This window comes from Nycticebus coucang, chromosome 1, assembly GCF_027406575.1.
Source record: "Nycticebus coucang isolate mNycCou1 chromosome 1, mNycCou1.pri, whole genome shotgun sequence".
NCBI lineage: Eukaryota > Metazoa > Chordata > Mammalia > Primates > Lorisidae > Nycticebus > Nycticebus coucang.
The window spans coordinates 105,083,120-105,103,096 of NC_069780.1; the positions used below are offsets into that span (position 1 = coordinate 105,083,120).

Consider the following 19,977-nt stretch of genomic DNA (forward strand, 5'->3'; position numbering starts at 1 on the left):
GTCTTTGCTGCTGGAGATTTGCGTCCGAACACCTCTCTGGGTCGGCCCACCCTGGAAGCTTCCCGGGTTTGTGAGCCGTGTCAGGAAATCCCCCGCTCACCGGTGGCCTCCTCTGGTTGCCCAGGGAGACAGGGGGTGTGGCCTCAGAATATCCAGAAGTGAGCGTTCTGCTGTTAAAGAAAAAACGGCTGTTGATCTACCTCCAGGGAACTGCTGCTCTGATGTGGGCACTCAGGCGACCCTTTTCTCCTCTGTCCCGCGCCCCAGAGTCAGCACTGAGTGGCCGCAGTTTGTGCTGGGTCCACACCCCTCAAGAGATCCCCCAAGAATCAGAACTCTTGGGGGCTGGGTCCCCAGACCCCGATTGGGAGTGGGGGGGGGGAAGCTAGAGTTTCATTCAGTTTTATGCAACACTACGGCCCGGGGAGGGCTCCTGCACTGCACCGCAGGGAAGTGCCGCCAAGGCTTGATTTCCCCTCAGCAGAGTGCCCTCTCCTCGCTCACGTGTCCCAGAGTCAGCGCTGACCTGACGCAGCTCAGGCACTGTGCACTCCCCTTGAGAAATCACCCAAGGATTCGAACTCCTGGGCGATAGTCCCTCAGACCCCGAGTGGGAGTAGGGGCTCTCAGCTCTCAGTGGGGAAGCTAGAGTCTTATTCAGTCTTGTGCCCCGTAATGTTGCCCGGGGAGGGTTGCTGCACTGCACCGCAGGGAAGTGCCGCTAAGGCGTGACTCTCCTTCAGCCTGGTGCCCTCTCCTCACTCGCGCGCCTCAGAGTCAATGCTGACCAGTCGCAACTCGGGGACTGTCCACTCCCCTTGAGAAATCACCCAAGGATCCAAACTCCTGGGGGACAGGCCTCCAGACCTCAGTGGGCGGGAGGGGAGCGCCGGGGATTCAGGGTTGCCGGCAAAGGATTCCCAAAGTTTTATTCAGTTTTATGCCCGGCAGGAGAACGCCACGGCACCCCAGTAGGGGAGGTAGGTCCAGTTTTTAGAAGGTCTCTCCCTGGAGTGTAGTGGGAGGGCCTTTAATTTCTGCCCGCTTGTTCAATTGTGGGGCTCTTGAGCCGGTCTCATGGGGGAGAGGGACTCCCGTCCGCTTGGTGGTGGATTTTGTACCTTTTGTTTGCGTCCTTGTGATCACAACTTGCCTCAGCGGTGTTGATGTGCGTTCTTCAACCTTCTCTCTTGGTGAGGCTCAAGTCCACCAGGATATTTACTAAATTCCTGTCCCTTAACTCTCCTTCTGGACGGGAGCCTCTGTTGAAAGCTGGCTTCAGTCCGCCATCTTGTCTCTCCCATCTTTCTATTCTACTTCAAATTCTGCCTCTGGCACATGACTCTCTTAATCACACCAACTGAATTCTATTCTGCCTTCTTGTTAAATTATGAGTTTAAGTATAATTATAATCTCTTTTTTCTTTCTTTCTTTTTTTTTGCGACAAGAGTCTCACTCTGTTGCCCAGGCTAGAGTTCCATGGTTGTCATCACAGCTCACAGCAACCTCAAACTGCTGGGCTCAAGAGATCCTCCTGCCTCAGCCTCCTGAGTAGCTGGAACTACAGGTGCCCAACACCACACCCAGCTAGTTTTTCTAATTTTAGTAGAGATGGGGGTCTCACTCTTGCTCAGGCTAGTCTTGAACTCCTGAACTCAAGGGATCCTCCCATCTCAGCCTCCCAGACTGCTGGGATTACAGGTGAGTCTCTGATCTCTTCTTATTGACTGTAAATTTCTTAACAGCAAAGACAGGGTTACATGCACCCTTTTCTACACGTGACAGTGCCCAGCACAGGACATCTAAGACAAGACGTAAGGAATACCTGTTTAACTCAGGCTGTGACAATGTTCTCCCTCCCCTTTTGTGAAATGGGGGTAGCACTGGGGTGTAGGTGGGGTAGGAGCACAGGAGGTGATAGCCCCAGGGCTGGCTCAGGGGATGCTGGCAGGGTCGGACTGAGGACCCAGTCACCGTGGGGCTCTGCTTCTGTCTGGAGCCATCAAGTCCTACACAGTGACAAAGGGTGACTGCTCCAGTGGATAGTCAACCGTGGCCCTAACATACATTGCAGATTCTCTAAAGGGCTTCTAGAAGAAAAGGCTCTCGTGTACAGAAAGCCGGGAAGGGCAGGCATGGTGGTGTTTCCGTTTCTGAAGTTTGGTGGCCACAATTTTGAGCTTAGCCCTGTGAAATCCATGATACGTTTGGAGGTTGAATTTTGTTTTATTTTTCCCCCAAAGGCATATATTTTGGTTAAGTCATTCTTTGCAATTTGGAGAAATTCATTATACTTAAAAAGAAAAATATACCAAGAAACCCGCTTTATGTGAAAGCTACGGAAGTCAGTAACTATTTGGAAAACTGCCTGTTTCAATAAAATGTTACCTTGTATGAGATCTCGAAGTTCTCACCGCCCCAGATCTGGAGACCTGGGTCATAGAGACCCAGTTCAAAGAAGAACTCTCGTTCAATAGCAAACAATCCCCCTGCCATGGCTGGGGACCTAAGGAAAAGAAATACTGTGATAACCATTTAAGACCAATCCCCAATATCCCTTCACTGATAGAAGAGAAACCTTTTAGAACACAGCCTAAATAATGCATGGAAGAGACGAAACTGATGGCCAAACATTAAGAAATTATAAAATCTTTATAGAACCATCTTGTTCATAACTCTTGGAGAAATGTACTGGTTTCTAACCAAAATCTAATTATATAGTTTTTTGCCATTAGAGGGCGCCTTGGTGCCTTTGTTGATTTCAAAATGAATCCTCAGTTTTAGCTAAAATACAATTTTCTCTTTCCCTCTTAAAACCATGGAGCCCCACAGCCATGGTCGGCTAACTGCTCCTGCGATGACTGATGAGCTAACTGTTCTGGGATGAACAAAACCATACACCATGCAAGTGGTCCATCATTTTTTTAATTTTATAGCTCAAGGGCTTGCCAAATAATGGTGTAAATCATTGTAGAACAGCCACAGTTCATTCCTAGTTTGCAAAGGTAGTACAGAAACCACACAGGAGAATCAGACACAGCTATTTATCGTGCTAGGAGGTAGGAATGCAAACTGTCATCTGTGGGGCTTCTTGAATGCATCTTGGATCAGGTACTTTCGGGGGCAAGAGAATAAAGACTTGGTAGTTTTTTGGGGATAAGTCACTCCCATCACTGGGAGAAATTATGACAGAGTAGTTTTATACAGCTCCCTGTTGCTTTCACCCTGTGAAATTAACTATTAACAAGTCAAGATTTTTAAGTTTTAGGGTAGATAACACTCTTGGGGTCCCTTCCTCATCATCACACCTGATACTCAATCTGTCACTGCGTCCTTAGTTATTCGACCTTAAAAACATATCTTAAGTCTGTCTGCTTCTTTCCAATTTTACCTCCTCCACTTTAGATGAAGCTGACGCTGCTTAAACACAGCAGTGTCTCCTGGACACCTGTCCTTTATTCCATTCTGTCCCAGTGAAGTCTTAGTCCCACAGCAGCCAGGGAATACTCCTTCACTCAGGCCTTTTCCTACTGGCTGGATTAGGTTCTCCCTTACATAAAGCTCTGGAGGTGTGATTTTTTTTCCTTTATAGTATTTACCTGTGTTACTCATGTAATAATTTGTTGAATTTCTGTCTGACTTATACTATTTTAAGTTCAATAAGTGAGAAAGTCTTTTTAAGTTTATCCCCAGAAAATAGTGCCTGGCAACACAGTAAACACCCAATAAATGTTTGTTGAGTGGATAAAGAGTTGACTCATATTTTCAGTTGTAAAGGACAGTCAGATTAGGAGAAAGTCATTCTCTTGTGCCTTTTCTTCTTAAAGTATGCCACCTGAACCACTAAATAGAACGATCAGTTTCTGGTGATAGTTTTTCATGGAACATTTATCTAACCATCATTTAAAGAGATTCCATTATAACTGTATCTTTTTGATTTTTAAATGTATTCCCATTCATCATAGCATGTATTTTTAACATGGAGACATTAAATGGAAAGCTCCCTTAAAGTTTTCCAGCTCCCTGTAAACATGTCTTTACTAGCCTCGCCTATGGAATTAGCAGAAATATCAATGTATTCCGCATACTTTCTTTTCCTCCCAAAATTATTTGTTAGGTTAAGCAGGTAAGCAGTAGATTTCTGGACTGTTTCGAACAAGAAATTTACAAAAGAAAATGTAGTAACTGTCCAATAATGTTTAAAGTTCTATAATTTCCTTATGTTTGCCATTCAGTATCTTGCTTTAATGACATGCCCAAATCCTACCAGCATTTCCATGACATCAGAAGCACCTACCCCCAAACAGATTTCTAACATCAGAGTGTAAGAGGAGAGAGAGATCAAAAGCAGAACCATAACCTCAGAAAAATAAAATTAGACATATTCAGGAGATGGCTACATCAACATGTGAGCCAACATTTAATTTTGGGTCACTTCTGAAAGGCAGCAAAATCTTCCAATTAAGAAATCAAAAGAAGCAGACAGAAGAGGTACCTCACACCTGTAATCCCACCACTTGGGGAGGCTAAGTGGCAGGATCACTTGAAGCCACGAGTTTACGACTGGCCTGGAGAACATAACAACACCCTGTCTCTAGAAAAAAACATTTAAAAATCAGCCAGGTGTAGTGGCAGGCACCTGTAGTCCCAGCTACTCAGAAGGCTGAGGAGGGAGGATCACTGAAGCTCAGGATCACCCTGTTTCTATTAAAAATAGAAAAACTAGACTTAGCATCTGTAGTACAGTGGTTATAGCGCCGGCCACATGCATGGAGGCTGGCTGGTTCAAACCCTGCCAGGGGCCAGCTAAACACTAATGACAACAGCAACAAAAAAATAGCCGGGCATTGTGGCCCAGCTACCTGGGAAGCTGAGGCTAGAGAATCTCTTGAGCCCAAGAGTTGGAGGTTGCTGTGAGCTGTGATGCCACAGCACTCTACCAAGGGCAACATAGTGACACTCTGTCTCAAAAAAAAAAAAGAAAGAAAGAAAAACTAGCTGGGCATAGTGGTGGGCACCTATATTCCCAACTTCTTGGGAGGCTGAGGCCAGAGGATCACTTGAGCCCAGGAGTTTGAGGTTGCTGTGAGCTATGATGCCACAGCACTGTACCAGGGTGACAAAATGGGACTCTGTCTCAAAATAAATAAAATTACATATTTTTATTTATCAGATTTAACTCCTACAAATTTTAGTAGAAAGCCAGCATAAAAACAAAAGGGGGAAATCCTCAAAGCTCTTGCTAGTGCCTTTCACTACTAACATTACACCTCAAGGCATCAAAATTGAAAAGTCTCAGATTGTAAGTAATTGATGTATTTTAAATTTCAAGAATGACGTTAGCATCAAAAGAATAAAATCTGGTTTCTACTAGGACAGGGACGCAAACATTTTCTTTATTTTTCACCGTAGGTGGAACTGACCTCTATTATGTGATTCCACCTCCCCCCTCCCAATGAAAAGAGAGTGATTCTCAGCAGGGGAGCTTGCATTTAGGGTAAAAGCAATTACCAATGTGAATTCAGAGCTTGGAAACAGCGCAGGGAAAGACTTTCAGACGGCATACATAGTTGCAGTAACAGGTGTTTGTTTAGCTTTGCAGGAGGTTAATAGATTAGCAGCAGATGGAGGAGAGAGAAACAGGTAAGTGATTTAGTGATTACCGATACGGTTCAGTTTTTGTCTTTCTCAGGCTCTTCTCTCGGAGGGTCAGAGGCACCCGTTTCCACAGCATGCTCCAGTCCCACGCCCCGCGAGCATACCCATCTTCGTCACCACCCCCTTGGGGCACAATCTCATAAGTGTTGCCGTTTATGACATCTATGAGGGGCACAGTGCAAATGGTTCTGTGTGGTGTTCAAGGTCAAGTGGAGGCGGTGTGTGTGGGCCCACGTATGTATACGAGTTCATGGGGAAGGAAGAAAAAAAAGGACTTAGATAAACATTCAACATGAGAGAATAAAGTAAATAGTCTTTACCGATAGGGCTCGGTTTTATGTTTTCGTTTGGCCTTTTCCTTGTGGCTTAGAGGGATACGTTTCCATAGCAAACTCCAGTCCCAGGCCCCTCTGGCAAAACCATCTTCATCCCCACCTTGCTGTGGTTCAATGGAATAATCATTCCCATCTATGTAATCTATTAGAGGCACAGTACATGTAGTTCTGAAACATTTACAGAAAATAAGAAAAGCATTTAAGAACCCCAAACTGGCTAGGGTAGCATGCCCTTTCTGTTGTTGATTTCTTTTCCCACTAGGGAACTTTAAAATCGAATGGGAAATACAGTAAACGAACGTCCCTTAAAAGCCAAACAGCCTGCTGGTGTCAGGGCAGTAGAGAGGGAACTTTCCCCCAGACTTTTGGACAAATGTCAGGAGACAAGGAGCCACACTATTGAGCTTATCAGTGTTTTGTCCTTTTTGCTTTGGCTCTACAAGGCAACTCTCTCTTGGTAATTTTGCTTTCTTTTTTTTTTTAATGTTTAGGATTCATTGAGGGTACAAAGAATTAGGTTACAATTTTGCTTTCTTTATAAGATTATTTTCTTTCCTTATTATTTTCTTTATTTCCCTATTATTTTCTTTCCTTATTCTCCATTACAAAAGTGTGTGTGTGCACGCACACAATTCTTGCCACATTTTTTTTTTTTTTTAAATGAGACAGAGTCTAACTCTGTTGCCCACGGTAGAGTGCTAGGGCATCCTAGCTCACAGCAACCTCAAACTTAAGCGATCCTCCTGCCTCAGCCTGCAGAGTAGCTGGGACTACAGGGCGCCCACCACCACACCCAGCTAGTTTTTCTATATTTAGTAGCGATCCACTCCCTATAGCCTCTCAGAGTGCTGGGATCACAAGTGTGAGCCACCAAGCCCAGCCTCTTGCCACATTCTTAGCAGTTCTCCCAAATTTTTGTTGCTTTCTGCTTCTTTTGGAAGCAGTTATTATGAGAGTGTGTTTCTGTATTTTTACTTCATCTTCTTCCCCACTCCTCTGACTTTAAAAAACAGCTTACATGAAAAAACCAAAAAGCCCAAAGGTACTATACTGTCTTGCTCCTTTTTAAAAAAACAAGCAAAAAAAAAGGCCTTCAAACTCTGCAGAAGAACCTAACAAGTGGTCTGAGAACTTAGAGAAAAATAAAATCCCTATATTTAGGCTTGATGAGAACACTCGTCCCATGCCACCAATTAGACATGGAGGTGACATTACAAAGATAATTTGGTATCCTCATCCTTTCTGTGCTCATCTCTTCAGAAAGGATCTTAAAATGTTATTTTTCTAAAATGGAGATGGTAGCTTTTCATAACCAGGTCAAGACACTTTATAACAGATGTTTAGACATCAAGAAAAAGGGACAAATCTATTGAGTTCAGGACTTTAATTCTAGAAAATGTGCTTCACTCTCTTCAGAGTGGGAAGAAAGGTCGCTGTGGGATTCTCCAGGCTGCCACTGGCCCATGTGGGTAGTCACCTCCTCCCTGCCTGGACAGCCCACCTGGGAGAGTCAGCTGGTGTACCCGGCCAGCTTTTCCTTCCTTCTCACGACTTTCACACTTTTAAATGATCAGTGCAATACAAAGGGTTCCAGAGAAACCTGGGTTGGACAGTTTCTTAGCTATCTGAGTTAGGGCTAATTATTCAATTTCTCAAAGCCTCTGTAACCTCTTCAGCTGAATGGAGATGACAACCTCTACCTTGTAGAGTTGCTGTAAGGACTGCAGCACGTGAAAATGCTTGTGAAGCTTAGGCCTTCACGATGTTGAGTCTGCTCGTGAGGCCAGGTGCAGTGGCTCAAGTTCAAGAACAGCCTGGGAACATAGTAAGACCCTCATCTCTATAAAACAGTTAAAAATTTTTAACTGAGTATGGTGGCAGGTTCTTATAGTCTCAGCTACTTGGGAGACTGAGATGGGAAGATTAGGAGTTTAGATTACAAATGAGATATGATTGTGCCACTGTATTCCAGCCTGGGTGACAGAGTGAGACCCTACCTCTAAAAAAGAAATAAAAATTAGCCAGGCGTGGTGGCTAACACCTGTAATCTCAGCACTGTGGGACGCCAAGGTGGAAGGATCCTTTGAGCTCAGGAGTTCCAGACCAGCTTGAGCAAGAGTGCAACGCCATCTTTACTAAGAAGAGAAAAATTAACTGGGCTTTGTGGCGGGCACCTGTAGTCGCAGCTACTGAGGAGGCTGTGGGAGGAGAATCACTTGAGCCCAGGAGTTTGAGGTTGCTGTGAGCAATGTGACACCATGATACTCTACCCAGGGCAATAGACTGAGACTGTCTCAAAAATAAATAAATAAATAAATAAAAATTAATAAATGAAGAATAAATCCACTCATTGTTAAATCCTCCCAAGTCTCTCTTTGACTCATAACATTTGCCCCAGGGACATGACTTATGTTTCTATATTCTGAAGTAGCTGGATTTCTGGACTGTACAGAAGGCTTTTAGAACTAGGAAACTGCCAGAGCTTGCTCTTATTTCAGACGTTTCTGGAAATTTAGTGGTGACTACCACTTTTCCACAGTATAGCTATTTCTAAACATTAAGTTTCTGTAGGAACTCAAAGCCTAGACACAAGAAATCGTTGGTCTTTCCTATTTAAAGTAATCATTTGAAAGGGTGTAAACAATTGACTGGTATCATTTTAAAGAATTTCCCCCCAAGGCTTTAGAACTTTTTTTTTACGATTTATATTCTTTATATTATTTTCCCCTTATTTTTCTGGTTTTATCAATTTGCTACTCATTACATAGTTTTCAATTCATTAATGCTTAGCATCTTTTTTTTTTTTTTGAGACAGAGCCTAAAGCTGTCGCCCTGGGTAGAGTGCTGTGGCATCACAGGTCACAGCAACCTCCAACTACTCATGGGCTCAAGTGATTCTCTTGCCTCTGCCTCCCAAGTAGCTGGGACTACAGGCGCCCGCCACAACGCTTGGCTATTTTTTGGTTGCAGCCGTCATTGTTGTTTGGCGGGCCTGGGCTGGATTTGAACCCGCCAACTCAGGTGTATGTGGCTGGCGCCTTAGCTGCTTGAGCCACAGGTGCCAAGCCAATGCTTAGCATTTCTTTATTCTCAGCAACAGTAGTTTATATAAAAGTAAAAATAACCAATAGAGCAAATAGTTGTTGCTCAAACCCTCTAAGATCCACAGAATACTTTTCATTTCCCTTGTCCTTTCTTAGGACTCTTCTTGCCCAGCTTACAGACTGACTGAAATAGCTCTTAGAGACATTTCTTAGAGGGAGAGGAAGTCTCAGTAACCCAATCACAAGGTGATTCTCCTGTATAGCCCTTGTTTGAATCAACTCAAAGTATCAGCCTAACTCCCCCCCCAGGAAACAACTAGCGGAGGGGTAATGCTTGACACATAATAGTTGATACTCGAAATGTAACTAAATCAAAGAATGAGGATATTATTTGCCCTTCTAGGACAAGGTTTACTTTTCAACCAGGAAAGAAAAAGAAAAAGCAAGGTAATGTTACCTGTCCTTAGATATGGGAGCTACAAGTGGTGCATACCAGTTAACTGCCACCTCACAGTGGGCATCAAGGTATATCAAAACCTTAAAAAAACAGAGGCAGGGTGAAAGAACACTCCTCATAAATGGTACATCATATATCACACACAAGTTAAAGTTAGATGCAGATAAAAATTAGTGCTATAGTAGATTTGACACACAAGTTATTCGTTTAAGCCAGCATTCTCATTTCAAATTAAAAACAAACAAAACTACAGAGTGGTTAAAATGCATATGGCTGAGTTACCAAATCCAAAATGTGGGTGTTGTAGTGATGAAACTTTTCCTACCTGTCCCAGTTTAGCCTTTTGAGCACCAATACTCCGAGCTTGAATTAAACCTTCTCTTCTCTCATTTCGAAATACCTTTACGAGACCATTCCACAGCTTAATATATTCATCCAGTTTCTCTTTTAAGTGTTCTAGGAATAAAAAATTCAATCAATGTTATAAATTAGATTCATGTACCAATTATCATTTTTTCTCAAGCAATAAGGACAGGAAATAACGTGCAGTGGGTAATCAATAATTTTACATGGTCCAGGTCAAACATTTAATCTATTAAGAAGGAAAGTCAAGTGTGTTATTTAGGTTTTGAGCTTGATATGCCTACAAAAAACTGGTTAGCCTGTGAAAGATAAAACATCCCTTACAACGTTAAATACTGGCAATTGACAGTAGGCTTGAGGATACATTCAAACGTTTTTTTTAAGGTTACATGTTAATGCCAAAGCTAAAAACTTTCAGACACATTTTGTTTGCTGTTGGCAAAAGCATGGGCTTGGGATTCCTGAAGATGAACTAACTGCCTGCTGATAATATTATGCAACTTTGCTGGAATCCTCATAGGGTGCAGGTCATTTAACATTTGTATCTTTCTCCAATCACAATCACAAATAGTACTTTTTTTTTTTTTTAGAGACAGTCTTATCTTGTCACCCTGTGGCATCACAGCTCACAGCAACCTCCAGCTCTTGGGCTTAGGCAATTCTCCTGCCTCAGCCTCCCAAGCAGCTGGGACTATAGGCGCCTGCCACAATGCCATTTCTCTGCTGCAGTTTGGCTGGGGCCAGGTTTGAACCTGCTACCCTCAGTATATGGGGCCGGCGCCCTACTCACTGAGCCACCGGCGCCTTTAATCATTGTTTTCGAGACATACTCTCACTCACCATGGGTACAGTGCCATGGTGTCATAGCTCACAGTAGCCTAAAACTCAGGAGATCCTCCTGCCTCAGCCTCCCAGTAGCTGGGACTACAGGTGACTGCTACCACACCCAGCTAGTTTTTCTATTTTTGGTAGAGACAGGATTTCACTCTTGCTCAGGCTGGTCTTGAACTCCTGAGTTCAAGTCCACCTGCCTTGGTTTCCTAGGGTGCTGGGATTACCACTGTGAGCCACCACACCTACCCAGAAATAGTATATTTAATAAAAACATTCCTGTGATTGGAAGTTGCAACCAGAATAAGATAAATATCTAAGCTAGACGCATTTGACATGACTAAAAATTTTAAAGCTGTATCTTCTACAGTGCAATTAAAATGATCAGTTGAAAGAAGCAATCAGTTACAGGGAGATGAGGGGAAAAGAAAACAGGCTTTATTTCTGTTCCTTTATATTTACATACGTGTATAAGATCAAGGTTCTAATCATGTCCTTGCAAAAAGGGTATAGGTTTATCTAGACTGTGGAGTACCAAGTTAAGTTTTAGAGGACGCTTGTCTACATTTTAAAAGGTATTTTCGTGCCTCCCATTATATTCAGTGGTATCACAAAATTCTATGCAAAAATTACTTGTCAGAATGGGAACAACCTATTATTATTGAGTAGTCTGAGCTCTTGGGCCTAATTTTCAAAAGTTTCAATTCAGTTTTGTGATGAGCAAAAAAGAACAAATAAATATCCACATCTGGGTTTCAGTAGCACAATTACATTTTTATTTAAAATGCTTAGGACCTGAACTATATAGCATTATCTGTCTTTCTATATGCATGTTATTAAGAAGATATATTCAGACCAGGCGCAGTGGCTCACACAGGTAACTCTGGCACTCTGGGAGGTTCAGGCAGGTGGACTGCTTGAGCTCAGGAGTTTGAGACAAGCCTGAGCAACAGCTAGACCCCATCTCTACTAAAAATAGAAAAATTAGCTGGATGTGGTGGCCTGAGGATTTGCACCCAGCTGTTAATTGCTACCTTGGTGACTTGGCAAGTTACTGAACATTCCTGAGATAATAATAATAATTGCTGCAAGAATTATTGACAATATTCAATGAAATAATTCACATACAACGTTTGGCATGGTGTCAATTTGTTGATAAAAGATGCTATCGCTAGATGTTAACATTAAAAAAGTAAGTTATTTTGAAATCACATTTTTGTAGATTATAATTACCTTATTTTATAGACAAAAATGTTGCTTCTATACAACAATGATTACCTTTATTACTGAAATCATCAATTAACACAATTTCTGCTAAATATTTCCTGGGAGTCCTTTTAATTACACTGTGGACTGTTCTCATGAGGGTTGACCATCCTTCATTATGGAAGACCACAATAACGCTTGCAGTGAGCAGGTTCTCATCATAATGCCAATACTTGCATCTGCAAAAGGAAAACGTCACTGTGTTTATTTCGAGGTGATCTGTAATGCTCAGCTTTAACCTTACTGTGGTTGTATTTTCTGATTAAGTTAAATATCATTGACTTCACTAAGGTAAATGAATGAAATGTATCCCTTAAGACTGGGGGCTATGGCTCACACCTGTAGTCCCAGAACTCTGCGAGGCCAAGGCAGGAGGACTCCTTGAGCTTAGGAGTTTGAGACCAGCCTGAGCAAGAGTGAGACGGAGGGGTCCCGTGGTGGGGGGCCCCTGTAATCTCAGCTACTTGGGAGGCTGAGGCAGGAGGATTACCTGAACTCAGGAGTTTGAGGGTGCTGTGAGATGTAATGATGCAGGCCATTCTACCCGGGGTGACAGAGTGAGACTCTGTCTCAAAACCAAACAAACAAAAAGAAAAGCACCCTTTAGTATTTTAACAGAAACATGAGACAGAGAAGCTCTTATGACAAAAAATTGTCCCTATGCAAGCTACTTCCTAACCAACACTGGTTATTATAAAAAAAAGTCATTATAGGGTGGCGCCTGTGGCTCAAAGAGTAGGGCACCGGTCCCATACGCCAGAGGTGGCGGGTTCAAACCCAGCCCTGGCCAAAAATCACAAAAAAAAAAAAAAAAAAAAAATGTCATTATAAAAAAACTAATTTGTGATTTTATGCTGAGGATGGTTTAGATCAGTGGTTCTCAACCTTCCTAATGCCGAGGCCCTTTAATACAGTTCCTGTGGGTCATGACCCACAGGTTGAGAACGGTTGGCTTTAGATAGTATTTACAGCTAGCAGGTTTTTTTCTTTTCTCCATGAGTTAGATCTCATTGTGTTTTTCTTTATGAAATTTGAGCTTTTGGTGCAAGAGATTTATTTCACTTACTAGAAATAAAACACTATATTACTGTGTTTGAAGGCTATCCTGTTATATAGGGCAAAAATATTCAGAAAGAAAAATGAAAACAAGTTGACTTGAGAAAGTTAGGAAGTATTCAGATATTTATTGTTGGATGAATAAACAGAGTTCTAATATTGCTTAGAGCTAGTATAATAGATTGGCTAAAGAATAGGCATTTAGCTACTTTACACAAAACTAGTTTGGTTTTTATGGTGTGTGTAAGGGTTTAACCGTATTTTATTTTAAAAATTGCTGTGTATGTATATATTTTTAAGGTAAATCTCCAAAGGAATCTTAATTCTGATAAGTTTTTATATAACAAAACAAAACTCCAACACGATTTGATCTCTTAACAATTCTTTTTTTTCTTTTTCTTTTTTGAGACAGAATCTCACTCTGTCACCCTGGGTAAAGTGCCATGGCGTCATAGCTCACAGCCACTTCAAACTCCTGGGGCTCAGGCAATTCTCCTGCTTCAGCCTCCTGAGTAGCTGGGACTATGGCACTTGCCACCATGCCCAATTAGTTTTTCTATTTTTAATAGAGACCAAGTCTTGCTCTTGCTCAGGCTGATCTCAATCTCCTGAGCTCAAGGGATCCACCTACCTTAGCCTCCCAGAATGCTGGAATCACAGGTGTGAGCCATGGCGCCAGGCCCTAACAATTCCTTTTTTTTTTTTTGCAATTTCAAGCCAGGGCTGGGTTTGAACCCGCCACCTCCGGCATATGGGGCTGGCTCCCTATTCCTTTGAGCCACAGGTGCCACCCCCTAACAATTCCTTTTTAAGGAGTGATAGGCCAGCAGTTTTATTTGTGTTTGGTTACTTGCTTTTTTAATTTGGGGGCAAGAGCTTACTGGGTCTAACAATGTGTACATCGCATGGGTATATGGTACACTACCTGGGTGTGGGACACACCTACAAATCAGACCATAACCTGACAAACACAAACTATGGAATCTGTCTCCCTACATTAATCTGAAATCAAAACAAAAAACTAAAATTATGCTTATCTTTGACATTACCTTATCAATTCACCTACATAAAAAAATTTAAAATAAATATATTACATGAAACTATTCAAAACTATATCAAGAATAAAGTTGTCAGAGCCTCTTTTTTTCTTTGACACTGGGTCTGGCTTTGTTGCCCAGACTGGAGTGCTGTGGCATCATCATAGCTTACTGCAGCCTCCAACGCCTAGGCTCAGGAGATCCTCCTGCCTCGGCCTCTCAAAACACTGGGACTATAGGTGTGAACCACTGAGCCTGGCCCAATGGCTACTTTTTTTTTTTTTTTTGACACAGAGTCTCACTGTGTCACCCTTGGTAGAATGCTGTGGCATCAAAGCTCACAGCGACCTCAAACTCTTGGGCTTAAGCGATTCTCTTGCTTCAGCCTCCCAAGTAGCTGGGACTACAGGCGCCCACCACAATGCTTGGCTATTTTTTGTTGCTGTTGCCATTGTTGTTTGACAGGCCTGAGCTGTGTTTGAACTTGGCAGCCTCGGTGTATGTGGCTGGCTCCATAACAACTGTGCTACAGGTGCTGAGTCCCACTAGCTACTTTTTTTTTTCTTTGAGACAGTCTCACTTTATCGCCCTCAGTGGAGTGCCACAGTGTCACAGCTCACAGCAAGCTGAAACTCTTGGGCTCAAGTGATACTCTTGCCTCAGCCTCCAAAGTAGCTGGGACTACAGATGCCTCCCACAAGGCCTAGCTATTTTTCATTGCTGTTGTCATTGTTGTTTAGTAGGCCCGGGCTAGCTTTGAACCTGCCTACATTGGTGTACGTGGTCGGCACGTACACCTACCCACTGAGCTACAGGCACCGCCATTCAATGGCTTTTTATTTTTTTGAGACAGAGTCTCACATGTCACCCTGGGTAGAGTGCTGTAGCATCACAGCTCACAGCAACATTAAAACTCTTGGGCTCAAGAGATTCTCTTGCCTCAGCCTCCCAAGTAGCTGGGACTACAGGCGCCTGCCACAACGCCTAGCTATTTTTTGGTTGTAATTGTCATTGTTGTTTGGCAGGCCCCAGCTGGATTCCATCTGCCAGCTCCAGTGTATGTGGGTGGTGCCCTAGCGGCTGAGCTACAAGCACCAAGCCATCAATGGCTACTTTTTAACAACTATTTTTTAAGTATCCCTAAATGATCTGCATTAGCATCTCACTGGGCATCAACATCAAATTTCCAGAATCAATTTTTTTCTCTCCCCTCCTTGGACAATAGAAGCCAATAGTACCCCTCCCCCAAGTTTCCTAAAATCTCTCCTTTCCTCCCAATACCTCTGGGTTACTGACAGCACTTCCTCTCTACCCCATCTGGCAAATTCCTTAATGTCTGATGTCATAAAAGGCTTGAAAGGGCCTCAGCAAAGCTCATGCCCTCTTAAGCTTTCAATATGGAAATCACCTCTGCAGATAGGTCAGAAGGAAACGAAAAACAACTGCACATGTGTATTTTTTCTCATAAGTTAAAAATCATATACTGTGCCTTAATAATCTGCCTACACTTAGCTTTTTTCATTATTTTGCTCCAAGCAGATTTTTAAAACATTTAAAAAAATATTTTTCTGGTTACTTTTTACAGACACCCTTGGAATGTGTATCTGGAATATCTCCTGCTTTTCTGAAGCTGCCCTTTCCCTCAGCCCTGTGCAGGCGTCCTTCTCTGGGAATTTCCTCAAAGTGATGTTCCTGAGTAGAAGACACCCTAGGATGTCACCCTGGGGCCAGGAGCAGGGAGGGGAAGTGAAAGTTGTCTGAGCTGGGCCACTCAAGGGTCCCCCCCTCCCAACTCTGAGCATCAGAAACCAGTTGGTTTCTGTCAGGTTCTAGCTTTGCAAGGACAGGGCCAGGCAGAGGTGGAGTTCGTGAATTCTCAGAGAAGATGTGGCACTTTTGTTCTTGACTTTTCAATTTCCAGCTTCCAATTCCTGCTTTGGAAGGAATGTCACACCCACGGCTGTCACACCCACTTCTGGTCCTTGGGTCTATGAGCCACTCTGACATCCTTTTAATTAGGAGCTCACCACCCTCCCCTCACATTTATAGCTTAAACTATTATAGTTAAACAGATTTGTTTCTGGGCAAGTCATCCGTGTCTAACATGCTTCTCTTGAGACTTTTGGAAATTTTTGTTTATTATGTATATGCCTTCATGTAATTAAACTTAGAGCTTTCCACAAGCTTTTAATCAATTGATGTATCTACCTATTGACTCTTACAATTTGAGATTATTGGAAATCTTTCTTGATGGCCATTGTTTTATTTTGTTTTGTTTCATTTTTGAGATACAGTCTCACTCTATCCCCCCTGGTTAGAGTGCCATGGAGTCATAGTTTGCAGCAACCTCAAACTCTTGGGCCCAGGTGATCCTCCTGCCTCAGCCTCCTGAGTAGCCCGGACTACCGGCGCCTGCCACCACATCCGGCTAGTTTTCCTACTTTTAGTAGAGATGAGGTCTCGCTCTTGCTCAGATGGGTCTCAAACTCCTGAGCTCAAGCATTCTACCCACCTTGGCCTCCCAGAGTGCTAGGATTCTTAGGATGACCTAGTTACTTTTCCCCAATGTTCTTATCAGTAGCACCTTCCTTAAACGTCAAAGGTAAGTCTATGATAAGGAAACTCATTTTTCCTTCTCATCTGTGAGATAAAAATGTCAGCAAAGCTAATCATCAGAGGTTATGGTATTAAAACAGCGTTTTCATGTACAAGGTCAGGTAGTTAAGTTCACATACTCGTACTAGAAAAAGTGCTGCATAGCTCACTGCTTAATACCACCATAGTTGTCACCTTCAAGGTCCTCCCCTTGGCTGCCTGGTGAGTGCAGTGACACTCAGCATGTGGTATATAGCACTTTTTCTAGGACAAGTTTGAGAACATAATTGTCTGACTTCATATGATGACAGGTCTAGTGGCCATTCCAGAAAAAGAGTTCCAAAAGTGCTTTGATGTGTAGCCTGGGTGCTGGCGACAGCGCACAGCTTCCCAAGGGGAGGATCTAGAGGATTACTGCAGTGATATTCAGCAGTAAGTAGCACTTTTTCTAGGATGAGGTTATGAACTTAATAGTCTGAGGTTGAAGGTCAAGTTCATCCAATGGTTATGTCAATCATGCCTGTGTAATGAGGGCTTTAAAAAAAACAGGAAAGACTGGATTTGGGGAGGTTCTGAACAGCTGCACACATGTAGCTTCCTGGAGGGAGTGGCCTTGGAAGCCCCTGTCCTTTGCCCTACACACCTCTTCATCTTATTCTGTGACATCCTCTATAATAAACCGGTGAATGAGCTTCCCAGAGTTCTGTGGGCTGCACCTGGAATCAGTGGGGAGAGGGCAGTTTGGGCCTCTCCCTCCCCATGGGACCTGATGCCACATCCAGGCAGAGTGTTGGAATTCAATTACAGGTCGTCAGCTGGTGTCCACCGGTGTGTGGTGGGGAAGAGCCCCACCATTGGGCCCATAGTTGTGTGAAAACAGAGACAGAGGAAAAAAGAAACAAAACATGTTTGGAGTGTTTTCCCCCCCAAAAGACCCAACCAGGAGAAGACACAGCTGAGGGCGTCACAGGTGTCCGACACTGAGAGTGGTGACAGGGGACTGCTGACGCTGGTGGCATCAGGGGGTGGCCTGGAGAGACCACTGCAGGGAGTCAGAGAGAGGAGGACACCCGCTCCCAGAAGGGATCCAACAGGATTCTCGCCCAAAACAGGCATCCAGCATCCTCAGCCGACTCCCAGAATAGTGGTGTAAAGTCTGGGGAACTGCAATTCCTGCAGACTCAGTAGGCTTTGAGCCAAATATATGTAGATTTTGCTGTTAGTTAACTGTGATCTCATTTTATTCTGGACTGGGGAAATGCTCTTCTTGAAGCTCTTGTTTCTAGCGCACTTTCATACATATTAGCTCATCTGAGTTTCTACAGCAGCCAGTGAGGAAGAGAGAGTAGGCATCATTGTTATTATTTAATTTTATCCATAAGGAAACTGACCTGCTCAAAGCCACACAATGACAAGCAAGATTTAGAAACGAATCCTTTGACTCTAACTTCAAGGTTCTTTCTGTAAACCACAGGTGGGCTAAGAATTAAACACAAACACGTGCTTAAAAAACAAACATGAAAACGAATTCTGTACTCTCAACCCATCCAGAGAAATGCACGGCCACTAACAAAATGACTGCCCAGAGCTTGCAGGATTTCTGCCCAATTTTAAGGGCTAGGGTACTAAATGTGTCAAGGAAAGCGAAGAACACTCAACTGCATCTTTTGGGTAGCTGTTTTCAAATGGTCTTTTTTTGAAAAGGAAAACACATTCAGACAGATGTGCTCAGTTAATTATTTGAAATCTCAAACCACAATGTAAGAAAAAAAAATCTGGCAAGTAGTCCTGGGAATGGACATATGTTCTTATGCGTTTCTTCCAAACTCCCTGGGAAAGGAAAAAAGAACATTTCACAGTGTGAGCCATATGTTTATGGCTATATTGGGCTCTTGTGTCAAACACGAGCTCACATACCACATTCTGTGTTACAGAAGTATCAGCTTGTCAAACACCAATATTTTGAGGTGAAACAACAGAAGTTAGGGATCAGCTTTGGGCACCAGGCATGCAGGCAGACACCATGACAGCACGAGAAAAATGAAGGTTTGCGCCTCTGACTTACTTATAATTCATGCTGTGCCTTATTCCACAAAGGACTCTGGGCAAAATGAAACAGTATCACAATAGCTAAAAACAGGAGGGGAGGCTAGGTGGGGTGACTTACACCTGTGATCCCAGCCCTCTGGGAAGCTGAGCCAGGTAGATGGCTTGAACTCGGGAGTTCAAGACCAGCCTGAGCAAGAGTGAGACTTTATCTCTACTAAAAATCGAAAAACTACTGAGCATGGTGGTGGGTGCCCATAGTCCCAGCTATTTGGAAGGCTGAGGCAGGAGGATTGCATGAGGTTGCTATGAGCTAGGCTGACACCCTGGCACTCTAGCCTAGGCAGCAGAGTGAGACTGTCTTAAAAAAAAAAAAATAGGAGGGGAAAAAATAGACAGATAAAAGAAAAAAAAGGAGGAGGAATTAAGAATGAGGTCTTTAAAAGTGTGTATCAGAGGATCAAGGGCTCCTGTGGTCACGATGAATACAGCGACCAAGTCCACCCTGAGCTGGGCTGGGTACTCTCTACCAGTGAGCCACAATTGGGCTTGAATTTTCTAGAGAGAAAATCAGTTGTTCAGAAGAAAAGCAATATTCTTGGTGTAAAGATCAGATGGGAAACACACACACACACGTACATACATATATAAATAAATAGATAGATATTTTAATAGGGGGCCTCTTTATGGTAAAGGCGGAATGAGTTTTGCTGGGCTGTTTTTCATGAAGGCTTCTATGGAGATCAGTGGCATCGTACCAAAGTGCAAGTCAGTAAAAACAGTTGTTCAGGGAACAAGTTGGGAATTTAAGTTCAACACAAATTTGAAAATCACACTTTACAAACATTCCTTAAAATGTTGATTGAGTCATCTCCTATTCCACATTTCCAGTGAGTGATCATGTGTGCCTTCTCGATGCTGCCTGATCACAGGAGCTATCGGAGGACATCCATTCTAGAAGCACGTTCACTGGCTGAAGAACAGGTGCACACTGACAACAGCTGCATAACTTGAAGCTGGGGTCAGCAAGTAATCTCCCAGTTGTTGGGAGTTGTTAGATATTACCGATATTGTATAATATCTGACAGGTTATATTATATCTACTTGCCAAACCCTCAAACATTGATTGATATTAATTAATGTTAACAGCAAAATGAGGAAATACATAGGTTTGTTTGTTTTTTTGAAACAGTCTCACTTGTCACCCTGGGTAGAGTGCTGTAGCATCACAGCTCACAGCAACCTCAAACTCTTGGTCTCAAGCAATCCTCCTGTCTCAGCCTCCCAAA

The 19,977-nt window shown here is 43.1% G+C and overlaps 1 protein-coding gene across 2 annotated transcripts in view; it reads right to left on the reverse strand.

Moving 5' to 3' along the window:
- The window catches only part of GALNT7 (polypeptide N-acetylgalactosaminyltransferase 7), a 101,236-nt gene that overhangs the window by 19,201 nt on the left and 62,058 nt on the right, over positions 1 to 19,977 (reverse strand). The window contains exons 3-7 of one of the 2 annotated variants that reach the window (XM_053585522.1): positions 11,967 to 12,133; positions 9,820 to 9,950; positions 9,495 to 9,574; positions 5,979 to 6,161; positions 2,389 to 2,506 (exon numbers count right to left, since the gene is read on the reverse strand). In XM_053585522.1, the coding sequence (XP_053441497.1) occupies positions 2,389 to 2,506; positions 5,979 to 6,161; positions 9,495 to 9,574; positions 9,820 to 9,950; positions 11,967 to 12,133 (679 nt within the window). Of the gene's footprint in view, positions 1 to 2,388; positions 2,507 to 5,663; positions 5,847 to 5,978; positions 6,162 to 9,494; positions 9,575 to 9,819; positions 9,951 to 11,966; positions 12,134 to 19,977 lie in introns of both variants that reach the window. The other variant, XM_053585511.1, reaches the window with a different exon arrangement.